Raw genomic sequence first — 25,972 nt, 5'->3', positions numbered from 1 at the left:
AGATCGGGCCTCCCACAGTTATTCGTTTTTTTCCCTCTCCACACGTCTGTCAGTCAGTCACACGTTTATGATGTCATATTTCACACAGATAGCAGTGTCCCTGTCGGATGACATCACATCACTGTCAGTGCTTCACAGTGCATTTCATTAGGAGAAAACAAAGCAATACATGAGTGACAATAATTAACACAAACATAACAAATCAAATGGGCAGGAAAAATAAGGGAATGTAAACATTATAAATCATAAATGTGCCATGTTGAAAAATTCACTTTAGCCAGCACAATTTTGATATGACAATGGTTTCACAGCTTTAAAAAAAGTTTTTTAAAATTACACTAGTTTAAAGTTGAGATTATGGCTTGGTGATGAATTTATTGATACATTCATGCAGATTTCGCTGAAGAAAGTAAAATGAAGTTACACTGTGAATACTGTACAGATTTTAATGTAGTTTTGATGAGAATGAAAATTTGATATTTATATATGACTAAATGTACAGTACCATTTAAGAAACATTTCTTATTATCAGTGTTGAATAGTTTTTCTTAGGAATCTTCGGTGAATAGTGCATACATGCACATACAATCTCAGTGCATGTTTACTATGTAAATATCAATATCGTCAAAAGGGTGAAAAAGACAGATCATTTTTTATCTATATAACCAAGACCTAGTATTAACCATAAGACCTACAACTAGACACAGCACCTCAAAATCATGTGATCTGTGATGCATTTGTAAACATTTTGTTTATGAACATCATTACAAAGACTAACAAAGGCACATCTGTGTGCATTATAAAGGCCCTATGAATGTAAATTACCATCACTTTTCGCCCATCTGTCCTTTACAAACCCCTAACAGCTGTCCTGAGGATGTGTTCAAAGCAAACAAGAAGAATAAATGTCACTCATACACTTACTATGTCTTTCATTCTCCTTTGAAAGGCACCTCTCCCTCCCCTCCTCTCTTCAACTATCTCCTCCCTCGTGTAAATGAACAAGTCTTTTCTCTCCTTCTACTCTGAAGATCCAGGGAGACTCTGACAGATGCACAGAGGAGGACAGGATCTCTCTGCTTTTTTATGTCACAGGAAAACAGTGAACAGTAAAAATATGCAAAGGGACTAGAAATTAGACAGAAATAAACTTAATGGACTGACTGGTCAATTAATGAAAGGAAAAACAGAAGCACAGTAAAATAAAAGTAAAAATTTTCTGGCATCTCCTACTGTGTGGTCAGCAAGGGGGCCGGAGAGGACAGTGAGTGACCATCTGGAGACTCACACTCACTGTGGCATTGTTAAGATCACAGGTCCTCCGCCCCCTCAGAGAATTACACTGCATTACACAGCGGCACCGGATTTTTCTCTCCACACACACACACAAAGGGAAACCCTTCTGACATCCTCACAGAAGAGAACTGACCTTAGAAAAACAGGAAAAGTCAAAAAGAATAGGTACAAAAAAGAAAGACAGGATGAGGAGAGGATGGAGACCTTCAAACACCAGTATACAACTTGAGTATCCTTTGTTGGCATGGCAAAATCTGTACGTTTATATTGACAACATATTTCAAGCACAGCAAAATTGTGAGAAAGTAAACAAAGTATACATCATTTTATAGTACATGTAAAAAAAAAAGATCTTTTTTGTGTATAAAAAAGAAATCTTGAGAAACGTCTCAGTGTTTTTTGTCCACACAATGGAAATCAATGGTCACAAAAAGTATTTGGTAATCAACACAAAAAATGCCTTATTTGGTGTTGTGGAGAAGAAAAAAAATCAAACAAGTTTGGAATGACTTGAGAGTTAGTGAATGACAACAATTTTCATTTTGAGTGAACTATCCCTTTAAGGAAAATTATGAAGTACTAGACTAATGGTGCCTATATTGGTGATAATGAAGTTCTCTATCTCTCTCTGATGCAACATACTGTATACTGGCACATCACACAAACATTTTTGCATTTTTAAATAAGAACATCCTGCTCACTCTCATTCTCACCCAGAAGAAATAGAACACTCTAACAAGCATCTTATTGTCTGGAATGGAACAATGAGCCTACCTAAAAATAAACAGAGAGAATAGACAGAAAAAGCTGAAGCAGACAGAAACAAGACAGAATTGCACACACACACACACAGAGCCATATTGTCAGTGCCTATATAAAATCACAAAGATGAAATAATCAAATTGAGGGAAATAAATGACATATTGCTGCCAATTTACAAGGAATTTACTTGAGTTTACATAGACGCTGGGCAAAACAAAAGCACTAAAAATACCTCTCCTCTGAGTCATGATTTTTCCTGAACCCCACTCAAAAATCAAACCAAAATATACACACGCACTGTTCGAGTGGGTCTCGCGGGCAAACAAACTCACACACAGCCACCCGTAGTGGGTGGATGAAAGACAGTGTGCTAATGACAAGGTGCTGTGTTCAATTAGTGCTTCAAAGAGTGGAGGGGGTTTCCTCTTCCTCCGCCCCATACAAATCATCTACAATCACCACAACCAATCGAAAACATGACAACCTGCTCGCATAGCCAATCACACAATCTGACAACCTGCCAGCACACAATCCCCAGGAGTTTACTAGCTGCAGCTCTTCTGCCTGTGATCAACAAAGTCTTATTCTCTCTCACAAATGCTCTCATATAGTGTAAACGCAACAACCACAAAAGATAACGCAATCATTTCAGATAAATAACACTCTTGAGTTCTGTTATGCAGAAGCTCGATAACTCTTGCTAGATGTGTATTGTGTAGATGTGGTATAGATCAAAATTTTAGAAAACGAGCCATTCGAGTTTCACTCCTCTTCCTCTATTCATGGCATAGTATCACAAATGTGTGAACGAAGGGCAAAACTAGAATGAAAGTGAACTAAAAATGGATTAATGTCAATATCTACAAAAGGAGTCACTCCAGTTACACTTCATGTCATATACTGTATTTGTCATCATAACAGCACAATTGTATGAATGAAGGGTGAATCTATAACAAAAATGGATTAATGTGAATACTTAGAAGAGAAGTCACTCCAGTTCCACTCCTCTTCCTCTATTTATGGCATAACATTACAAATGTGTAAAATGATGGGTGAATCTAGAATGAAAGTGAATTAAAACTGGATTAATGTGAATATCTAGAAAAGGATTCACTTCAGTTACACTCCACGTCATCTATTATGGTATAACAGCACACATGTGGGAATGAAGGCTGAATTTGGAATCAAAGTGGATAAATGTGAGTTTAGAATAGGAGTCACTCCACTTACACTCTTCTTCTTCTACATGCTGTAAAAACTCAAATGTGTGACTGAACTATGAATGTGAAATGAAAGTGGATTAATGTGAGTGTTTAGAAAAGTAATCCAGTTCCACTCCTCTGCTTAAACTCATTACAAAACAGAAAAAGTGTAAATGTGTGAAGAGCAAATGTGGAATGAAAAAGTGATGATAATAAAAAGGGACTGTGGAATTAAAGTGGATTAAGTGTTTATGCAGTTTGAAAATATAAGCACACTCCTACCATTCTCCTTTTCCTCTCTCATTTTGGTGATGGACTCAGGCAGGCCCAAACTGGCCGCAGTGGGGAGCGCTCCAAGCAGTAATGCTAACGAGGGCCGTTTGGTTGGAGAGACTTTCTCTCCATCTCGGTCCTGCTCATTGCCATCTCCATCCTCTCCACATATAGTACTGCACAGGTGAGATGCTGCTGCCCTCAGCTCGTCATCCTCTCCTTCCTCATCACCAGCAAGGATGCTGGACGATGCCAAGGAAATCACATCATCTGGAAAAAGCAAGCAAGAAAATATGCACACATCACAATGAATCATTGCAGGAACATCAAATAAAACGAAAAAGAAAATCTGCATGAATGCAAACACAGTGAATTTATTTTTGTAATTAAATAATTTTTCTAATTAAAACAAAGCTAGATGCATTCGCCCTTTGATTTTCAACTTTGCTTTGTTCCAGCTGAGAAGGGTTGAAAGTAATTATACAAACAGTTGACCGCAGTAACACACATGCATGCACACACACTACCGTAAAGTGAACACACATGCATGAACAGAAACACTCAAACACGCATACAAACACACCCACGTTCACAGTCTTAATTAGTTCCCTCCTGTAATCACTGCATTAGAGAGAGAGAGAGATAACACACATGGGGAAGCACTGGATCTCTGATTGTGGGTGCTGCTGAATAAGGAGCTAATTGGACAGCAACATAAACAGAATTTCTGCACATGGGAAGTAACACTCCATTTCCTGAAGAAAACAGCAGTTCTCGCCAAACAATTCTGACAACAAGATAATCATTTGTTTTAAACGTAAACATTTTGGGTGTCATCCACCAATAATTATGGTTCTCACTGACACTTTCCAGTATTCATACACACATTGAATACCCATTTCTTACCCATATTCTATTGAGAAATCTGGAATATCCTAAATGAAGGACTGTGTACCTGCAGTTAGTAACTGGCAAAATACATGCTCAAACAATCTTAATTAAAGCCTTTCCACACAACAGCCATTCAACACTCTATACAAAGGAATTCTTTTGCTTTTATTTTTTCTAAATATGCGCACCCATCTGAGAACTTGCACTGCACAATCTTCCTTTCACAATCTGTATTTCTGTAGCTTAAACAAAGGAGTGTAAATGTTCAAGTAAAGCCATGTGTGTCATTCTTAAAACCAAATTATACACAATTAACTGGCCTAAACTACTCTTGATGGTTGTATGTGCATGTCAAGTCTATCCAATAATGAATTATATTTCTATATTATATAATTTTTTACACTGTTTACTTAATTTTAATAAGTTCAAAATAGATATTAAAACTTATATTTATGATATAATGTTATTCAATGAAAGTTAGAGATTTCTTAAAATAAATTAATTATTTTATTCAACAAGGAAGCAATTAATTCAATCAAAAGGGACAGTAAAGAATGTGCTATATGATGTTTTTATATAAATGTTATATAAAAGACTTCTATTTCAAATAAATGCTGTTCTTTTGAACATTCAACTTATCAAGTATTCATGAAAAAATGTTACAGTTTCCACAAAACTGTTGCAGCACAACAATTTTCAATTGGGAAGAAAACAAAAAATGTAATCACCAAATCAGCATATTAGGATGATTTCTTAAGAATCCCATAAAAACTGAAGACTGATGGCTGCTGAAAATTTAGCTTTATTTTTTTCTAAATTTATTTTAAATTGTAATAATATTTCTCAACATTACTGTATTTTGATCACATAAATGTAGCTTTGGTGAGCAAAAAACCCTTAAGCATTATAAACTTTTAATGAAGCGCAAACTTTGGAATGTTATTGTATTTTTCTGCAGGATTGTGTGTGAACACTGTACCATCTTTGGAACAGGATGCATAAATCCCCCTGGCTTTGGGCCTACAGCTCTCTAGCTCGACTTCAATCTCATCCTGATATCCACAGATTTCACCTGCAGAGCACATACACACATGTACACACAGAGCAACACATCAACAACACAATGTATTAAGTTTGCTCAAACACCCATGATGTTAATTAAAGCATAAACTCCTGTTGAAATGTTTCTAGGTACCTTCAATATCATCAACTTTCTTTGCAAGCTCTTGTTCAATCTGTGGAAGGATTCGGGAGGAGAAAAAAAAAAAGGATGGATACATTTTACAGATACAATATCACACATGTTGCAAGAGTGGCTGCTTTAGATGTTAAAATCTCTATCTTTAAGTGCCATCTGGTGTGTAACCTGTTTTAGCTTTTGCTTCCTGAGTCCAGCTGTGTAAGAGGGTGGGTCACACTCCTGCTCCAGATCCACCCGCATGAACTCTTCGATTGTCAGCTCACTGGTGGGCGTGTCCTCAAATTCATTCAGCCTGTCAATCAAACACACCGGGGGTCAAGACATACAATTGAACAGCAAAATGGGCCCTAAACTCAAAGAGATTGCAACACCAAAATACAGAAATGCAACCAATTATATACAATAATATCAATGATATTGCTACAGATTATAATAAAATTATTAACTGAGCACAGATTGTAGCCATACTGTGATTATTATTTTAAGACAAAACACACCTTTTCCTAAGTGTGGCTTCACAGACTTTCACCACACTGATCACTTCCTTAATTGTGCGACGGAACTCGTGCATACGGGCCGCAACCAAGAGCGCTACAGGGAACACAAATACACAACTGTAGGGACAACATATAGCCAATGGCAAGAGAAAAAGAGAGGATGAGAGAGAAGGAAAGGAGAGCGGACGCATAGTCAAATATGAAACATTTATAGGGCTTCAGAAAAGTGCATCCGCTGTACCTGCCCCCCTACTGACTCACCTCAGGCAGAACAAACAGACATTAAATGCACCTGCAATACCGCAGAACCCCTGATGCCTGTTTCACTCTGATTCATAAAAGAAACATGAAGAGCCAGATGCACTTCTTAGTTACCTGACAATCTGAAGAATGTCCAACACCACAAAGCATGCAAGCATGTAAAAGATACTGACGAATTTTAGAGTTTAATGATTCTTCAAAGATGAACTAATTAGAAATGTAACATTGAGGTTGTCATTCTCCAAAACTATTTTAGTGACTTTTTGTTTATTATATGACTGCCAACAAAAGCTGAAAATGACATGATTTTAATGGATAAAAGGGTAAGTTGTGCCACTTCTGATTTAGATTGTCCTGCAAGTAAGGAGAGACGAGATTAAAAACAAAGCAAGGTTAACCTCTCCAAAAAGTGGAAAAGCAAAACACTATTTAGATTTCAAATACAAATATGGACATAAAAGAGAAAAAAATGACCAAGACTGAAGTAATTTTCCATCACAGGAATAAATTACATTTTTTAAAATATTACAACAGACAACATTTATTTGAAATTGTAACAATATTTCAGGATATTATGCTTTTAACTGTATTTTGGATCAAATAAATGGAGCTTTGGTGAAGACTTTTTTCAAAATATTTTCAAATATTTTTTAAATCTTACCGACCCTAAACTTCTGAGTTGCTCCTAGTAACAATATTTCTAAGAAAATTCTTATTTTTCTTATTAATTAAAGAAAAGATCCTAGTAAAGAAAAAAGTAATTCAGAAAGCATCTTAACCCTTAAAAGAGGTCCAAAATTGTTAGGAGTACGGACGAGGACTTTTAAGAGGCTTAAGAGTTTCTTTAGCAGTGGAGAAAAAGGACGAAACATGAAGAGGGAGAAGAAATGTGTTGCACAATGGTTTGGTAAAGCAGGGAAAATTACGCCTGTAATTTCAAAGTGAAGGCTTATAGTAGACACTACTCTTAAAAGCGCTCTTTTATTTCCTTCTTGGACAACTAACCAATCACAGTCTTCAAAAGAGTGTGTCATAGCTAGCAACAGGGTCAACCCCACCTCCTCATTAAGATAAAAGTTTTTGGGGGTTTTTTCTCGCTCAGAGTTGTTCTCAGTTTGGTTCTGAATAACTTTTAAGTTAAGACTCTTAGTTAGAATTTTTTAAGCTAAATTAGGAGCTCTCTGAGAGGTTTCTTAGAATGTTTAAGAATATGGGCCCTGGATGATAGTGAATATGTTTAGATCTATATAGACCTTTTCATGAAAAAAATAAAAAAATAAAAAGTACTTTGTCATATAAAAAGTAGCAAAAAAAACACTTGTGCAAAAACATCCTGTGCTCAAGTTCACGTGGTGTAGTAAAAAAACAGCCGTTTCCTCCTCTGCTGTTAACCCTGCAGGATATCAAACCAATCTGTGTTCCAGCTACTACATGAGGACTATTCAATAAGCTTGAGGCCTTCATCAAGCTCAGCGGCTCTCCCTGCATCACATTCTTTCATTCTCTCTGTTGGCCTGCCTTTCTTTCTCAAGTCTCTGATCTCTCGCTGCTAAACAAACTCTTTAGGCTCATGCTTCCTCTTTTCTCAGCACTGCTTCTAAAAGATTAATGGGAGATTAATTATTCAGGTTATGCAGTGGTGGGGGGGAGGCAGAGAAACTCATGCTGATAGTCAGGAGGAGTCAGTTATTCTAAAAACTTAATTACTGGAACTCAGTCTTAACAGACTGTCAAGTTTACACAAGACTGAAAGTGCGAGAAAGTAAAACCGATATTGATGAAAATGCATTAGAAATTAGCTGCACTGGATCTCTGAGGCAATTCACAGTGCCAAGAAAGGCCTCAGTGAGTGTGAGAAAACGAACACTTTCAGGAATCATTCTCTTTCATCAAAAATGATTGGTGATTCTGGAACCACTTCAAATGCATGAGCTGATCTAATTACATATTATGACAGATATGCTGCATCTTAAAATGTTTTAACAACAGACCCAAAACTTTACATTCTGGAAGGGGCTTCTTGAGCATGCATTCCAACTGTGGATGTTTCAGCAATGGTGTATGTGCTTTTGCGCATCTAACAAAGCAACCCTTCACTAGCTCACATCATTAAAGAGGTCGCACCGTTAGGGGAGGGTTGCCATGGTTACCTGCTCCGCAGAGGCCTGAAGGTCTTCGTCCCGTGTGCATCCAGTCTCTCTTCATCCTCTGCAGGAGACGCAGTGCCGTCATTGAAACCTCATGGCTCTTCTCTCCAAATTCCAGCATTTGCGCAAAACGCGGGATATAAAGACATGGATCTGTAAGGAGCAAAACTCTTAGAACTACAAAGCTAGACAGAGTAGATTTAGACCTTCTTAAACACACTGTTACATTTTCAGTTTAATAACGTTCAGCCTATCAGTGTCAAATCTAAATTTTAAAACTGCTAATGAGTCTATGTGGGGGTTTGTGGAAGATATGCTTTATTGGGCACAATATCACACCCTTGCCTACAAGTTTAAAGTGCTAATATGGCTCATGACTGATGAGTGTTCAGTTCAGTCAACCTGAATAATTGTGTTGCATAAATACAGTAAAATATGAACTACACAAAGAGAAATACTACAGCAGTTAAATGAATGATTGTAATAATGGTCGGTATATTCAGCACAATAAAATCAATACTTTTTTTGGTTTAATTTTGACTAAGGGTGCTTGAGCCTAACTGATGAGACTGTGGGCGTACACAAATCAAGAAAGCTTGGGAAACACTGATTTAATCCCCACTACATATGTTCACCATAATGCTGTGTTCACACCAAACGCGAATAGAGCGTCTGGCGCGAATGATTTCAATGTTAAGTCAATGTAAAGACGCGTTTACGCGCGTCTGGAGGTCTCGCGGCGCGAATGAGGCGTTTAGCGCGGCGCGGTAGACGCGAATTCGCCTCATTCGCGCGTCTAGTTCGCGCGAATGACGCGAATTGAGCGTCTGGCGCGATACGCGCGTTACGAACTTCCCGAAAAAAATACGCATTATGTGTTTTGACGCGAATTCGCGTCTGCCGCCCGAGTTGAAAAAAATTTGAACTTTGGCGTCAATTCGCGCCGCGTTAACCAATCAAGAGCCTGCTCAGCAGTCACTCATTCAACATGGAGGAACGAATGATATTGTCAGTGAGCAGTCACCCGGAGCTATATGACAAACGTTCATATTTCTATAGACAGGAATAAAAAGAAACTCGCTTGGAAGAGTGTGTTGTAAACACACATTTAACTTTTGAGTCACGTACATGTTTATCGACCCGCGGCCTTCCCGTCGTTTTTTACAAGTATTTCCCCCTACTTTTCGCTAACAAGATAATGTGTTTATTCAGAGGACGTGTGCAGGAAAAAGTGGAAAAGCCTCGAATGCTCGATCAACATCAGCCATCATACACACAAACAAACCGCCTAGCACTTGCCCCCCCACAAGAAGCGGATTTCGCCTCGGACGCGCGTCAATCTCGCTTCAACTTTTGCTTTCTACGCGCGTCTATTTCCGCTCTAGACGCGCGAATGCATTCAAAATGTTCAAGCGGCAAACTAGACGCGGTAGACGCGAATTTGACGCTCTATTCGCGTTTGGTGTGAACGCAGCATAAGCCGCTTAGACCCGTCTGTGCTGTCTGTGAGAAAAAGAGAGAGCTGCGTGAGTTCACTGGAAAAACGGAGAGCAGTCGTGCGCACTACAGTGTTTCCACAAGTCCAGCCCTCGTCCGGTTTCAGACTCCATCACAACTGAACGTGAACCGGAGCAATAAAACTTTTGAGATAGCTTTGAATCGAGCGCACTGTCTCAGCTGTGTGATGACAACAAACTAGCGCTTAAAATAGAGAATTTGAGGTAAGAACACGCACGATCTTTTCTCGTATTGTTTGTACTTGTAGAACCGTTGAAGTGTGAGCTAAACGTTACATTTTTAGAACGCAGACTGGTTTGTAACAATTTGCATCGCGCGGATTGGATTTATAGATAGCGCTCGCTGCTTTAAATCAACAATAATAATAATAAAACCTTTGCCTGATATAGCATATAAATAATGATTATGCATTTAGTTACGGAGAAACGTATTGTGGAACGAAACAAACGACGTGTAGGACGAACTTGGCATTTAATGTACAAAAATACACCCGCAAAGATCATTTGTTTGAGTCGGATCATGTCAGGAGACGTTGGGATTATTTATACTATAAATTTATAACATGCACGTGCATATATGAAGAATTAAAAATCCTCATTACTGCATAGTCCACAGAGAGATTCATAAAGGTTCTGTTTTCCAGGGTTGCCAGATCCCGCGTGAAAAACAGGCAACCTGATTTAGGATAATGGATATTTTCGATACATATATCCCATATAGATAAATAGTATGCATTGTTTATGTATAGCCTATGTATATACTCACATATACATAATGTGAACAATCCCATAAAACAACACATCATGTAAAAATCCAAGCCGAGTGTTGTTTATAATAAGCAGACATGGCAACACAGAATTTACAGGAGGGATAAAGAGCTGTGGGAGAGACAACCCTCCACTCTTGACGTCAGACGAGAGAGAGAGAGAGCTCAAAATAAACTCAGACTTCATAATCATTCGGTGTGGCCACAACAGAGGACAGATCTGCTTGGCCTTTATAAGTCTACAGACCCTATTTTTGTCAATATTTGTTGTGAGCGTTTTGAGTGATTTTAAAACGATTCGTTTTGGAGTTCTCGGTGTGGGTTTGGAGATGATGTGAGAAAAAGAGGATGGCATATCTATAAAATATTCTCTGAAATCCGAATATTTATGTGACCGTTTAGTGGAGCGGTTTTTATTTTTACACGGAAACAACGCAACATTATTTAGGAATACCACAGGTATTACAATACCACGGTTGTAGCTGATAATTATTGTTTTTCTACACATATTTTGGTAAACTTTTTTTTTTGTTCTGATGCCCGCTGCGCCGGAATGCAAGCTGTCCCATCATGGCCGGATCATGAAATGTGTTACTTTTTTACTTTTGCTCCCTGAAACGTTAAAGAAGTTGAAGCGGACAAGCAAGCACAGCAGGCTGTCTCTGTGCTATAACATCTTAACTCTTTCCCTGAAGAAAAGGATGGCAGCGGAACTGTACCCCGTCAACGATCACGCCACAGTTCAGAAGAACGGGACTGTGATGCTGAGTCTGCCAGAGAAGAAGAGGAGCGTGGAGCCGGTTGCGCAGTCCACCGCCACCACACCGACCACTGAACAAAACATCAGGAACAACAACGTGGAGATTCCCAGCTGGCATTCCGCGCACCCTACTTTACGCGAAAGGCAAGGCATTAAATCAAGTGATACATAATGTTTGACATATTTAATATATAATTTATATTATTTATAATGTATAATAACTTTAAAATAAATTTACACTACAGTACAATTCTTTAAGTCAAGTCATAATGAACATTAACAGATACTTAACATCTAAAAATTTCTTAAATAATATTAAATTTTTTTTATATTTATTGTATTTGTTAATGGTAATATCAAGACTACATTTATTTATTTTTACTTTATGCAGAAATGCACTAATGTTCAATAATGAACACATGGCAGACGTTCATTTCATTGTTGGTCCGCCCGGTGAATCAGAAAGGGTCCCGGCACACAAGGTGAGCCCACACACCTCACATTTTGGTTGTCTCCAGAATCGAACACACCTGATTTAAACCATCAGCTTATCAGTGGATCTGAAATAGGTGTCAGAAATAGGAAACGCTGTGAAACTAGATGAAACACTGACGGATTGTCTCTTCCCTCTCTCTCAGTATGTGCTGGCAGTGGGGAGCTCTGTTTTCTGTGCCATGTTTTACGGGGATCTCGCAGAAGGGGACTCTGATATCCATATTCCAGATGTGGAACCCGCTGCTTTTCTCATCCTGCTCAAGTAAGACTCCCTCACTAATCACATCCGGGCATTAATAACAGGGCGACTCGGCTTTCATGCCAGGCAGCACAGATGAGTTCACAGAGGCCCCGACAGTGATGCCTTGATTTAGGAGTCGCCCTCTTATTTCAGAGCTATTAGAGATCGTTTATTGGATTGCAGATTTTTTCCCTGGGAAAGTTGGAAGTCACTATTTAAAGCAGTAGTGACGCAATAAAAAAGGATCATGTTAAACAGATCAGCTTTTTATTTAGTGTTTAATTATTTTCCTATGAGGCACTTGCAATTTACCTTAACCTCTCTATCTCCCTCTTCTTTATCAGATACATGTACAGTGATGAGATCGAGCTGGCGGCCGACACAGTACTGGCTACGCTTTACGCTGCCAAAAAATACCTGGTGTCTGCCCTGGCTCGCGCATGTGTGGGTTTCCTCGAGACAAGCCTGGAGGCACGAAATGCGTGTGTGCTGCTATCTCAAAGTCGGCTGTTTGAGGAGCCGGAGCTCACTCAGAGATGTTGGGAAGTGATCGACGCCCAGGCAGAGCTTGCGCTGTGCTCGGAAGGTTTCACTGAGATTGACTTGCCCACACTAGAACACATTTTACAAAGGGAAACTCTGAACGTGAAGGAGACGGTGGTTTTCCAGGCCATTCTGGGATGGGCCGACGCAGAGTGTCGGAGACAAGGCCTGAGTCCCACTTCACAGAACCAGCGCTCCATGCTGGGGAAGGCTTTGCACTTTGTGCGTCTACCTTCAATGACACTGCAGGAATTTGCAGATGGAGCTGCGCAGTCGAACATTTTAACCCTTGAGGAAACGCACAGCATCTTTCTCTGGTACACCGCTGCTACGAAACCTGCACTGGGATTCCCGGTTGCGCCCAGAAAGGGGCTGACGCCGCAACGCTGTCACCGTTTCCAGTCGTCTGCGTACCGAAGCAACCAGTGGCGCTATCGCGGACGCTGCGACAGTATCCAGTTCGCTGTGGATAAGCGTGTGTTTATCGCTGGACTTGGTCTGTATGGCTCCAGCGGAGGGAAGGCGGAATACAGTGTCAAAATTGAACTTAAGAGACAGGGAGTGCTTCTTGCACAAAACTTGACCAAATTTGTGTCAGACGGTTCTAACTCAACATTCCCCGTGTGGTTCGAGCACCCGGTACAAGTGGAGCAGGACGCGTTCTACACAGTTAGCGCCGTTCTAGATGGGACCGAGCTGAGTTATTTTGGACAGGAAGGAATGACAGAAGTCCAGTGTGGGAAAGTCACCTTTCAGTTTCAGTGTTCCTCTGACAGCACTAACGGGACAGGGGTGCAGGGGGGACAGATTCCAGAGCTGATGTTTTATGCATGAAAACTTGGACTGATCCACTAATGCAGAGACAGCAGGGGGATTTTTCCTCTCGAAAAATGCCTTTACTCACAACATAGCTGCAAGACACGTCTAGAAGAGGAGACTATCCCCTCTAATTTGATTTTTTTTACGTCTCGCATATAATGGAATGCTGCCCAAACTTATTTATGTCTTTAAACATACTGTTTCAAAACATGTACTTTAATTTAAGCACATTTTATTTCTAATTATTCATAATCTGCCTGTGTACAGTGGAACATGGGCAGTTTGCACTTGAAACTAGGCAGCTTTTCATCTGTCTTAATATTTAATGGTTATTTGTTGACAGCTTGATGCTGAGTAACCTAAAAAGGGTTTCAGGAGCCTGCAAAATCATAAAATGTTTGTTTCTATTCATCAAACAGTATTTTGTTTTCTTTTGTCTAATGCACAGTCATAAGACACATACGGTTTCACTCTGGGTAAAAGATGACCTTTCAAAACTTTAAAAATGAAAAGTTTGTCATCATTTACTCATCTTTATGTCGTTCCAAACTTTATTAACTGACTCAATTCTTAAAACACAAAAGACAATATTTTGAAGAATGTTTCAGCTGTTTTGCCCATATAATGAAAGTAAAGGGTTCAAAATAACATTGAAACCCACTGACTTTCATTGTATGGACAAAAAATCTAATTAAACATTGTTTTTTGTTTTTTTTGATCCAGAAACAAAAGAAAGTCAAATACGATTGAAATTACATGAGGGCAAAAAATTGTGTCAGAATTTTGCTTTGTATTGTTGATTGAGCAAAGCAACTGACCATAGCCATCAATCAAGTGTTCAATTCAGGTTAAAACATTTGCACTGCAAGCAAAGCTTCACTTACAGTTGCACAGCACCCTCTGGGCATTAACAGCAGCACTACACAGACCAGCTCAAATACAAACCAGCTCAGTACAATTTGGATGAGCAGCAAAGCATCATGGGAAACTACAGTGTCACTTATGAGATGCTTACCAATAGCAGGCGCGTTGATACACAGCTCTCTGGCTAAAACAAGGAAGGTTTTCCCCAAAACATACACATTCACCTAGTACAACAGAGAAAGAAAGAGTCAGAAATGGACACAAATTTGTGGACAGGAAAAAAATGACTACAAATACAGAAAGAGACAGTGGGAACATTTAACAGACAGTGAGAGTAAGAGATATAAGATAAAGGGACACAACAGAGTGTATTTTAACAGATGCTGAAGGTTGCAGAGTTCATAGCTGTGGGGTTTGGATCCATACCAGCATCTCCACAGAGTCTTCACTTTCTCACAAACTATATCTGTCTCTTATCCTTAGAGGATGAACTACAATAACAAAAATATTTCATAAAATAAGCTTTAAACAACATATAACTCAATATTATCTTCATGGACCATCTTAATAATTATATAAATAAAAAGATATCTATGAAGAACGATGCACATGCTCAAACACAGACACCCTATTTCTTCCATCTGGGCCCCATGACATTAAAGAGGAATCTTTTTTGGTTGATGTCAGAGGTCATGACCACTGAAAAGTAGGATGGCCCTCACACACTCCTGACCTGAGAGGGGCGGCGACAGCCTTATGCCTCAAAAGAGCTCCTCTGTCTTGGGGAGAGCAAAGGAATTTATGGGTCCTTTCTCTGGTCCTTTCCCTAAAATTCCCTAATGACTCAAATACCGCAGTGGACAGGATCTGCGTGTTAGCGTGTGGGACAGGGAGGGGGTTTAATAGGAGAGCAGGGAGGGTAAAAATATAAAACGAACATAGCAGCTGGAGGAAAATGGCTTTCGCACACTAACTGGGTTCAAACATCTGGGATTGCTAGTGAAATGCATCTACTTTGCATTATGTTATTTTTTAATACAAACTTATTCATTCTAAAATATACTACCATAAAAAAAAAAAAAATTTAAAAATGAAAAAAATGAAAAGCTGTAATTAAAAATGTACATGAACTTCAGAATTTTCACATGATTAAAGTAACAAATTTGGGTAACATTTTAGTAAAGGTACCAATTCTTACTATTAACTAGTTGTTTATTATCATGCCTATTAATAATATATTGGCTGTTTATTAATACTTATAAAGCACATTCTGCATGACCATATTCTACATCCCTAATCCTACCCAATACCTAAACTTAACAACTACCTTACTATATTTTAATAATCAGAAAATTAGGAGTTTATTGAAGCAAAAATCATACTTAATTGTTTGTTAATAGCGAGAATTGGACCTTAAAATAAAGTGTGACCCAAATTTGACCTAAAACAGTGCATAAACCTCAAAGAAAGTTTCTTTGTCATTTAATTTATTTAGAAAATATTATGTATATATATATATATATATATATGAATGCTGGACTTACTTGCAGGAGGTCACTCAAGTCCAGCAGCATGTCTGAGAAAGTGCATTAAAGAAATCGTACAGAATGTAATTTGACACATTATTATCCAAAAGCCCTTACAGTGCATTCAAGATATATAATTTTCAAATGCATGTATTTTCACCGAACCCATTGTTTAATTTATATATATATATGTATATATATGTATACATATATATATATATATATATATATATATATATATATATATATATATATATATATATATATATATATATATATATATATATATATATATATATATATATATATGTGTGTGTATGTATGTATGTATGTATGTATAAGACACAGAGACAGACAGGAAACAAACAGAGGGATTTTGGTCAGATTTGGTCTCTTTGCTTGACATTTTCCCTCACTGAGTAAAGCTCCATTGAACCACCACCCCGTGAACCCTGGAATTCCCCGTCTCCCAGCAACCGAGTACTCTGTGTCCATGGAGACCAGCACACCTGTCCAATCAAGACAAAGTGTATTAAAACATCCCATTAAAACGTCATTGTGGGATTTTCAGTCACCATGGCAGCAATAAGAGATAATCCTAAATTGCAGGATTATGGATGGCCTTGTTAAATTCGTTCATCTTTTTTTAGGATTTGACATTTCCAGGGAGAAATCTCACATATAGCAAAATTAGCTAAAACCAACTAGTCTTTTCTCTAATCACTTTACAGATAACATTTTACAGAATTGACAGTTTAGGTGTCAACATAAAATTACACATACTATAAAATACAAAATTATATAAAAATAAGTCAAATATAAAAAAAATTAGTTAAGGATAAAATGGGAAAACAGCTAAAATAAGCAACAAACTCAGTCGGATTGGTGTTTTAAAGCTAACCTGAGAGCAAGAAACCATTTCAGAGGCTGACATTTGGAAAATAACTCTAGTTGTTTGGCTAAATTTACCCTTTCCAGTGAAGATTGTGATCAACAATACTTCTCTCTCTCTCTCTCATACACACTCACACACACCCCTCATCCTCCTGGGCAGAAAGTGAAAGCTCTCTCATGAGTTCTTATGTAACCCTACCAGACGTCTGACTGAACACGTACGTTACGTAATCTCAGAGAGACGGAAATATACACGCTGTCAGCTTCTGTTGCCTCTTTTAAGCATTTTTGGACAAGTGAAAGCGAGCAGCATCGTCCCTCAAAAACCAAATGCAAACATATGTGAGTGCCATTTTTAGACTGTAGAAGGCATATGAAAGCTGAATAAAATCACCTCATACTCAAGTGTTTTCACATGTAGAGTCTACATTAAAAGTAAAATGAATACATAAAGCTTTTATTTAGATCTATTTGCTAATTTCTATTGACCGGAAATGATCATGATCTGGATTTGAATTTGCGGTGCATGAGGCAAATTGCTAGAGGATATGCACTTACTGGCAGGCTTTGTCTCCGACCCCTACAAGATTATTAAAAACAACTCAAACTATAATAAACTAAAGCAGGGTGTTCCAGTCAAGTTTTTTTTGTGTGTGTGTAATGCAGTCCTAATGCAGTCTCCTGAGAGACACACCCTGCCTTATTTCCTGCCTCACTTTGAATGCACATAAACACCCTGAAAAAGCCAACTCTAATACAAGCGAGATCCCGTCTCGGACACCAGATGAGGTCTTGATGCAGTGTAGGCTAAACAGGAAGCTGATTATTTTATACACAACACACTAAAGATAACAACCTGTGTTAAACTCTCAGTGAGTCACGAGTGTGAATGTAGGATGATTATTGCAAAAATAATCATGAGTGTTCACACAGAGGAAAACCAAGGCTATATGACTAAGCTTCAGATGCTGTGAGAGTTTGTGTGCGGTGTGGAATGCAGACAGACGTACGTGAGGAGAACAAATCAAGACGACTGACTAACACCATTGACTATCAGCTTCCACGGTGGGCCCCTCTTGCTCAACCTCCCTTCTTCCATCCCGCTTTACTTTTCTTTCTGTGAAACGCAATCTGACTCACTTTATATCTTCTTATTCTATTCTTCTGCAGTCTCTCCTTATATACATTTGCAGATATATACATCACAATTATGTAAATTGGGAGCTGTGAACTCCACTAAAAAAGATGATAAATGAAGAGTATAGTGTACAAACTATGCAGAGCAATACTGGAATATTCCTTACTAAATACTACACAGTATACACTGTGTATACTGACTACTACTACAAATAGTATGCATAAGATTAAGCATCATACACTTACAAGTGTTTCAAAAAGTAGTATACTACACTGTTATCACACTACTATCATCATAAAAGTAAAAATGTTATTTTTTTTGTAGTCCACTAAAATAAAAACAGCAGTATCTACCTCCATTTAATTCATCACACTGGAAATAGGTGGTCAAGACAAGCACATTGCATTGTGGGATACAGTATTTTCTTTACAGTGTGCTCTGTTGTAACCCAAGCAATTACCAAATGTACTAGGTTGTCTGGGAATCTGTTTACAGTGCACAGTACACATATTGCAACTAAAAGGATAGTAAAAGTAGCATGCTAAGGCAAGGTCACATCATTGAAATTTCTGCAAAAATGTATGAATTTAAAAAAGGACAAAAGGTTCTTTGTCTACAGGCCAGTTTGTATCAATATATGCAGCACATCTCACACAGTAGAGTAGACACTTTCTAACCAAACAGCATTCTGTTGGTCAATGCAGCGAAACTGAATGACCAATCTGAACACGTTGGAAAAACTTTACCTCACACAAAATTCCTAACCTCATTGATTCCAATTGAAATGGCTCAACAAAAAAAATCCATAAAACATAAAAAAAGAAATCTTAAAAACTACCAGACAAAACATAGGAGTGCCATCTTAAATCCCACTGGCCAAATGCACAAAGACTGACAGGATAACAGGTTGTGGAAACATCAAAATAAAGTTGTGTTTATGTAGCCTGTGACTTGTAACATTATGGTGGGATTGGGAACAGCTCAAGACTGTTGCAAACACCTTTTCATCATAAACTTGCACCCTGACCTAGAGCAAAAAACTCTGATGCATCACATTATTTGATTTTTTTAATCACATATATCACCATTCACCCTCAATAGCAGACATTGTCCTTTCTCTCTAAAAGCTTCCATCACCTCATGGCCAAAAGGATACGAGGTGTTCCCTCCGTTCGGCAGACGAGGTAGAGACAGGCGGCGATGACATGGGATGATTTACGCCCTCTGGTCAGATGCTTGCAGAGGGCCATCTTGTAAAAGTTGAAGGCAGTGTCCAGACAGTGCTGATTCATTTGAAGCTGATGCCCAAGATGGTTTATCTGTCGCTTAGCTGAATAAAACACAACCAAAAGATCACAGCCAGGGTTTTTGACAGCATATTTACAGCAGGCTTAGTTACTTTAGAAGTTAAAAGAGGAAACACACAATAGTAAAAGCCCCTGGTTTGGCCTTTTGGGGACTGAACAAGAATCTTTTGATTACCAGTCCATGTTGTGTTTAAATCTAAACAAACAACAATTGAAGAATTAATAATTAAACCAGACAGGGGGACACAGTTTTGCCTGTAGTGCTTTGCTTTACTGAAATTACTGAAGACGTCCTACATACATCACCAGAGAGAGGTCTATCGTTTGAACCGAAAGGCCCAGTTATGACAAAAAAAAAAAAAAAAAAAAAAACTAAAGATGCATGGATACTTCTTTCACAATAAAATTTTAACACGCATTTAGAAAGCAGATGAGGTGAAATCTAGTATAAATATGGTGAAGTAGTTTGTGTGTGTTATTTTCCTATTCCAGCGACTACGAGTAATGTTTTTAAAGTGCCTCTACTATTTTTTAAAGTTAACACCAAAAACTAATAGTTTACCCATAATCAAAATACTCGCAATTATGTGTGCTTCTACAAAGTTACTACAAAAAACAGGTTTATTTCGATTCTGTATGAGCACCTGCTGTGGATGAGCTGTTTGAGAACCGATATGAGTCTTTTAGAGTGGGAGGAGAGCATCTTCAATCTGAAAGCAGGTCTGTTTATACAGACTCAAGATCTCACAGAGCATCTTTTGTTCTCTCACCACACACAGATAGTATAAATCTCGATGCAGACATGAGGCCATTAATCCCACGTGTACATTCCCACACACACACACACACACACAAATAAAGTGGCCTCTGCAATTCCCTCCCAGCACACACAGACCATACGGTTGTCTCACCAACTGATTCATCGGTTACTACACAAAAGCACATTAACGCACCACACCTTCTGACTTCTCAGACTTAATAAGCTTCTTTGAAAAACAACCATTACCATCTGGCTGAAATGAACCTCACACACTTAACTTGAAACCACATTTCACAAGTCTAGTTGACAAAGAATCCCCCTTTCTTAAAACGAAGAACGCATATACTTAACCATCTTGCTCAATCGTGTCGTTCAACGGAATAGAATATTATACAGACATATCTAAAACACACAATACTGTACAAGTTGTAAATTGTCAGTGACGCATAATAATGTCTCATATTCACAGGAAATCAGTTTCGAAATGCTTTGGCAAACTAAGGAACTACATATTACAAAAAAACAGTTTATACCTTTACATAAAGACAACATAGACTTTACAATGTTACCGATATAAGGCAAAGAATAAATTAACATCTATAGCTCTGTATGAAGGAATCAAGACAAAGCGATTCAAATATTCAGATTTCAAACGCTATAAGAAATTAATGAAAGTCATGTAAGCATGTCACAAAATCGAAAAAGTTAAAACCATTGAGAAATTTGGGATCACTATAATTTTTTTCCAGAAAGACATTATACTTTTATTCAGCATGGACAGATTAAAATGCAGAAAAAGTGGCAGTAAGGCCATTTATAATGTTTTACAAATTATTTATATTTTAAATAAACACTACAGTTGAATTTTCTATTAATTAAAGAATCCTAAAACATTTTTCACGTCTTGCACAAAAACTTGGTTGTTTTTAACATTGATAAGAAGAAGACATTTTTTGAGCACCAAATCAGCATATTAAAATGATTTCTGAGAGATCATTTGACACTGAAGACTGGAGAACTGGCAGCTGAATATTTGTCTATGTCGTCACAAAAATAAATAAAATACATTAAAATGGAAAACAGATTTTTAAATTGTTATTATTTTATGTTTAATCAAATAAATGTTGCTTTGGTCTGCATGGGAAACTAAAAAAAAAAAAACTTTCCAAACTTCTGAATAGTAGTGTCTATACTTTCTGACTGTCACAAAGGGTAAATAAGGGCTAGATGAATGGCATATACTGTACATGACCGCTCACCATTCTGCAGTGTGGCAGCTCTGGACTCCCTCCCAACCCCAGTGTGGAAGTTTCCTCCCAATGATGGCACATTTCCAGATGCTACAATAAAGCAAAAAAAAATAATATATTAGTAATACTAATATTATGAGGACTGGAACACAAACATTTCATAACCAAGCTGTATACTTTCGGTTTCCTTTTTTATTTGTCATAATGTATTTTTAAACAAACTTTTTCTTTGTTTTTAATACTTTTGTGTTATTATACACTTTGTATTAGCATTGTGCAAATAAACCTGCCTTGACTAGTACTCTTCAGCTTACCCAATACTTCTAATGAATAATCTTAGAAGAAAGGTAAAATCAACACCTATATTTAAAACTAATATTAGCCAAATGTAGATGAGCTGTTGAAAGTATGATTTTACGATCAGTCTTCAGTGCAGGACATTATTTTTTTTAAAACGTGACTGCCACCTGCTGTTTGAAGACGGTACTGCCGTACAAAACGAAAACCCTTATCCCATTTAAATTTTTGTTTTGAGAGGATATATCTGTATGTATTTTTCAATTATATTAATTCGATTATAATCCATTTCCCCCCACTCGATTTACCACACAAGGTTAATTTAAAAAAAATTGTACAGAATTATCAAAAAACGAAGTCGTGGCCTAATGGTTAGAGAGTCGGACTCCCAATCGAAGGGTTGTGAGTTCGAGTCTCGGGCCGGCAGGAATTGTGGGTGGGGGGAGTGTGCATGTACAGTTCTCTCTCCACCTTCAATACCATGACTTAGGTGCCCTTTAGAGCAAGGCATCGAACCCCCAACTGCTCCCCGGGCGCCGCAGCATAAAAAAATGGCTGCCCACTGCTCCGGGTGTGTGTTCACAGTGTGTGTGTGTGTTCACTGCTCTGTGTGTGTGCACTTTGGATGGGTTAAATGCAGAGCACGAATTCTGAGTATGGGTCACCATACTTGGCTGAATGTCACGTCACTTTCACTTTCACTTTCACTAAAAAAACTAGGAAGGTTATTAAATTTAGAAAAGATTATTCAAATGTAGATTTTTTTTTATAATTTAAGAGAACAGTTTGCAGTCAAGGTTCCTAACAGCAACCCTTTCTAATTGAGGCCATCATTTGAACATTTCAGACAATAACTCCACAAACACTTTCCTATGTAATTCCTTATTTTAAAGAGACTGAGACAAACAGACAGACAAATAATAATACAAGACGTAACCATATAGCTTTAGTTTGGTCTGCCCCTCATTCTATGTACATAGAACACATATTCAGCTTATCACATTGATCATTTATATATTAAAACAAATTAAAATCACTGCAAAATTGGCCTTTTTTGGAGTAGATGAACCATCACTCACAGTCACCAGCAACAAACTGGCCAACGGCGGACGATCCTCCTCCACTGTTCTCCACGAAGGTTACCTCGGAAACGATGATGTTGTCCTCCAGCACAGAGCCACAGCCCATGCACACAGCATCACCCCGGGCCTGGTCCACATCAATGTCTGTCCCCCCACAGTTCTTACACTTCCTCATGGTCACCACCAATCAGCACACAGGGAATGATCTTTACATGCATGTAAAAACACATGAGAGAACACAGAATGAAACCTAGGTAGAGCTTCATCTAAGGTGAACGGCATCAATGGCAAACTGAGAAAGCACTATTATGAATAGAGGACTCATATTTTCGCTGAAGCAGTGATTTGAAGTTAAAAACATCTTAATAATCTAATTTCATTATTATAAACATGCAGCTTTTCACTTCACAAGACTTTATGTGATGGACTAGAATCATGTGTATTGTGATGTGTTCATCAGCTGTTTGAACTTTCATTCTTATGGCACCCATTCACTGCAGAGGATCCACTGGTGAGCAAGGGATGTAATGCAAAATTTTTCCAAATCTGTTCAAACTTTCCAAACTCATGAGCAGCGCCACAAGGATATGTTTCCTACGTATATTTACGCTTTGATTTGAAAGAAAACAGCGCATCCTGTGTCGCGGCTAACACAGAAGAGTGTACGCTGCCTGCGTACTGCTCAGATTCGCCAAAATGGAGCTACGCTGATGTGGAGTGACACAGAGGAGACAAATTGTTGAATAAAGTTGTTATTTTTGTTTTATTCGAGTACAAAAAGTATTGTTGTCACTTCATAATGTTACGGTTGAACCACTGATGGCAGATGGAGTATTCTGACGATGCTTTTCATACTTTTCTGGACCTTGACAGTGTATTTTACTTGGCATTCTATGGGACAGTCACAAGCCTCCCTGTTTTCATCCAAAATATTTTAAATTGTGTTCCGAAGATTAACGAAGCTTTTACGGGTTTGGAACGACATGGGGGTAAGTGATTAATGTCAAAATGTTCATTTTGGGGTGGAGTATCCCTTTAACATACTGCATTAACTAAAGATAATAAATCAAACCTTATTGTAAAGTGTTACCATTATTTTAAATGTGTGAACATCTCACTTTATTAATGTGTAGAATAAAAGGCATGTTGCCAATTTACTACAAGCTAAATATACTTCACACACACAGTCCTGGGAAAAAAGGGCCAAGCCCCAAATGTCTACACGCTTAGATTTACTGATCTTAACCACAAATTAGCAAGGATTATGCAAATGCACTCCTTAAAAAGTCATTGCTGTCTCAGAAAAACATCAAATACAGAATGACATTTTTGGCAGAATATGGGAAGTTTGATTCTGGGTGATTCAGCAAAGTTGTGTGGAGTGATGAATCGTGATAGAAAGGGATATGCACCAGAGCGGTGTCTTTGAAGATCTGGTGAGAAATACAAAAATGAATACATCTCCACCACAGTGAAGCATGGAGCAAGATGCTTCTGGTACTGGTGAGCTGCTTCACTGTGGAAAGTCAATCAATGCTTCGGAGTGTAAGAGAATACTGCAGAATGGCTTGCTTCCCAAATTAAAAGTTATCTAAAGAGGAACAATCAGATGATATTTTCCAACAATAAAATGCTCCTGCCAACAGCTGCAAAGACAACCAAGAAGCTGCTTTGAGAACAAGTCCATTAGGCTCATGTTTTGGACTGGTCACAATCTGGACCATATATGGTTTCAGATTTTTAAGGAAGGGATCGCCCTATCTAGGGGTCTTTTGTATCAAAAAGTCTGAAAACACATATGTGACCCTGGACCACAAAACCTTAAATCTTAAATCACACAGGTATATTTGTAGCAATAGCTAAAAATACATTGTATAGGTCAAAATTATTGATTTTTCTTTTATGCCAAAAACCATTTGGATATTAAGTAAAGATCATGCTCCATGAAGATATTTTGTAAATTTCCTACCATAAATATATCAAAACTTAATTTTTGAATAGTAATATGCATTGCTAAAAACTTCATTTGAACAACTTTAAAGGCGATTTTCTCAATATTTAGATTTTTTTTTGCAACCTCAGATTCCAGATATTCAAATAGATGCATGTCCTATCCTAACAAACCATACATCAACAGAAAGTTTATTTATTCAGCTTTCAGATGAAAAAAAAACTGACCCTTATGACTGGTTTTGTGGTCCAGGGTCACATATGTTATATAATATTAAGTATTGTGGGCTCCCAGGTGATACTTTTTGACAGAATGTACTAAGTAAATATGCTGACAGTAACTCCTAATGTTAAAAGAGGCAAAGCAACGCCGCTATGAGGACACAAAGCGAACTGCGCCTTTAACAAGCCATACTTGGCCCACGTTGCATTCTGACACACTCGGTTCCGATTTAAACGCCCAGGGCCCAAAATCAGACATATCAGATGCTCTAAAATATGAACACCATCCTTGACGGTCAAAATAAGTTAGGCTCTTCTAATTACTGTCATGCAATCAGCAACGTGGCAATCGTCTACTTGACAGGCAAATCTGAATTCCCCAATATCTGGTTAATAACTGTACCGATCTGTGCAGATGTCGACTTGTTTAATCATTAAGATTAAAGAAAAGTAGTTACGTTACCTCGAACAGTTGGAAGATAAGCAAGCGCAGGTTTCACCTGTCTGATCCAGAGAGGCCGTAAAATGCCTTTCAGTTACTGCCTGTCGAGGTAACAACTGTATATTCTTGCTTCTCAGTCGTTTTGCAGACTGTATCACTAATTTATTAATCAAAAGCCGTGATATATTTCTCTACATGACAAGCCGGTAAAAACACAGCCACATGTTTCCAGTCAGCGTGCGATACGGCTCATACCAATGTGAGTGCGGAGGGGGGAAACAATTGATCGCCTCCATTATAATATACAGTAAGAGACAATGACACAATATTATAAACGCTACCTTACTTTTTAAACCAGTTCTAACGCAGAAATATGTGAATATAAAGTATACGACGTAAAATATATAATAGAGTAGTAATTCATTGCTAGTTTTCCCTGTGTGATGACATGGTCGGAAACGCGCTGGTCACACTAACCTGACGTAACATGTAAACGTATGCAACTTTCTGCTCAATAGAATTCAACAAGAATAAATATCCTTCATTTGCATAGTACAACACTAAAATG

General features: G+C 38.0%; 2 protein-coding genes across 4 annotated transcripts in view; one reads left to right on the top strand and one right to left on the bottom strand.

Moving 5' to 3' along the window:
• brf1a (BRF1 RNA polymerase III transcription initiation factor subunit a) overlaps window positions 1-25,678 on the bottom strand; it is a 40,329-nt gene extending 14,651 nt beyond the window's left edge. The window contains exons 1-12 of the mRNA XM_042737275.1: window positions 25,426-25,678; window positions 22,788-22,996; window positions 21,421-21,501; window positions 19,251-19,424; window positions 16,081-16,112; window positions 14,688-14,760; window positions 8,534-8,683; window positions 6,123-6,216; window positions 5,791-5,917; window positions 5,620-5,659; window positions 5,404-5,496; window positions 3,543-3,803 (exon numbers count right to left, since the gene is read on the bottom strand). Of these exons, the coding sequence (XP_042593209.1) occupies window positions 3,543-3,803; window positions 5,404-5,496; window positions 5,620-5,659; window positions 5,791-5,917; window positions 6,123-6,216; window positions 8,534-8,683; window positions 14,688-14,760; window positions 16,081-16,112; window positions 19,251-19,424; window positions 21,421-21,501; window positions 22,788-22,965 (1,303 nt within the window). The 5' untranslated portion in view covers window positions 22,966-22,996; window positions 25,426-25,678. The remainder of the gene's footprint in view (window positions 1-3,542; window positions 3,804-5,403; window positions 5,497-5,619; window positions 5,660-5,790; window positions 5,918-6,122; window positions 6,217-8,533; window positions 8,684-14,687; window positions 14,761-16,080; window positions 16,113-19,250; window positions 19,425-21,420; window positions 21,502-22,787; window positions 22,997-25,425) is intronic.
• Window positions 10,011-14,075, top strand: btbd6a (BTB (POZ) domain containing 6a). 3 transcript variants are annotated; one of them, XM_019063653.2, is made up of 5 exons: window positions 10,011-10,251; window positions 11,510-11,718; window positions 11,966-12,056; window positions 12,213-12,331; window positions 12,655-14,075. In XM_019063653.2, the coding sequence occupies exons 2-5, from the start codon at window positions 11,516-11,518 to the stop codon at window positions 13,685-13,687; spliced, it is 1,446 nt and encodes a 481-aa protein (XP_018919198.1). In that variant the 5' UTR covers window positions 10,011-10,251; window positions 11,510-11,515; the 3' UTR covers window positions 13,688-14,075. The 3 variants fall into 3 exon arrangements, with proteins under 3 accessions (XP_018919198.1, XP_018919197.1, XP_018919199.1); XM_019063654.2 differs by lacking the exon at window positions 10,011-10,251 and adding an exon at window positions 10,720-11,273; XM_019063652.2 differs by lacking the exon at window positions 10,011-10,251 and having other exon boundaries at window positions 10,717-11,718.
• Window positions 25,679-25,972: the final 294 nt, after the last annotated feature.

The sequence above is a fragment of the Cyprinus carpio genome, chromosome B13 (genome assembly GCF_018340385.1).
Source record: "Cyprinus carpio isolate SPL01 chromosome B13, ASM1834038v1, whole genome shotgun sequence".
Classification (NCBI taxonomy): Eukaryota; Metazoa; Chordata; class Actinopteri; order Cypriniformes; family Cyprinidae; genus Cyprinus; species Cyprinus carpio.
The sequence above is the reverse complement of the archived record's forward strand: the minus strand, read 5'-3'. Positions and strand labels throughout refer to the sequence as shown.

Excerpts from the sequence above, each read along its gene's own strand:
- btbd6a (XM_019063652.2), top strand. The coding sequence starts at position 11,351 with ATGCCCGCTGCGCCGGAATGCAAGCTGTCCCATCATGGCCGGATCATG. Across the intron at positions 11,719-11,965 it reads CACCCTACTTTACGCGAAAG|AAATGCACTAATGTTCAATA; the intron begins GCAAGGCATTAA and ends TACTTTATGCAG. Across the intron at positions 12,057-12,212 it reads AAAGGGTCCCGGCACACAAG|TATGTGCTGGCAGTGGGGAG; the intron begins GTGAGCCCACAC and ends CCTCTCTCTCAG.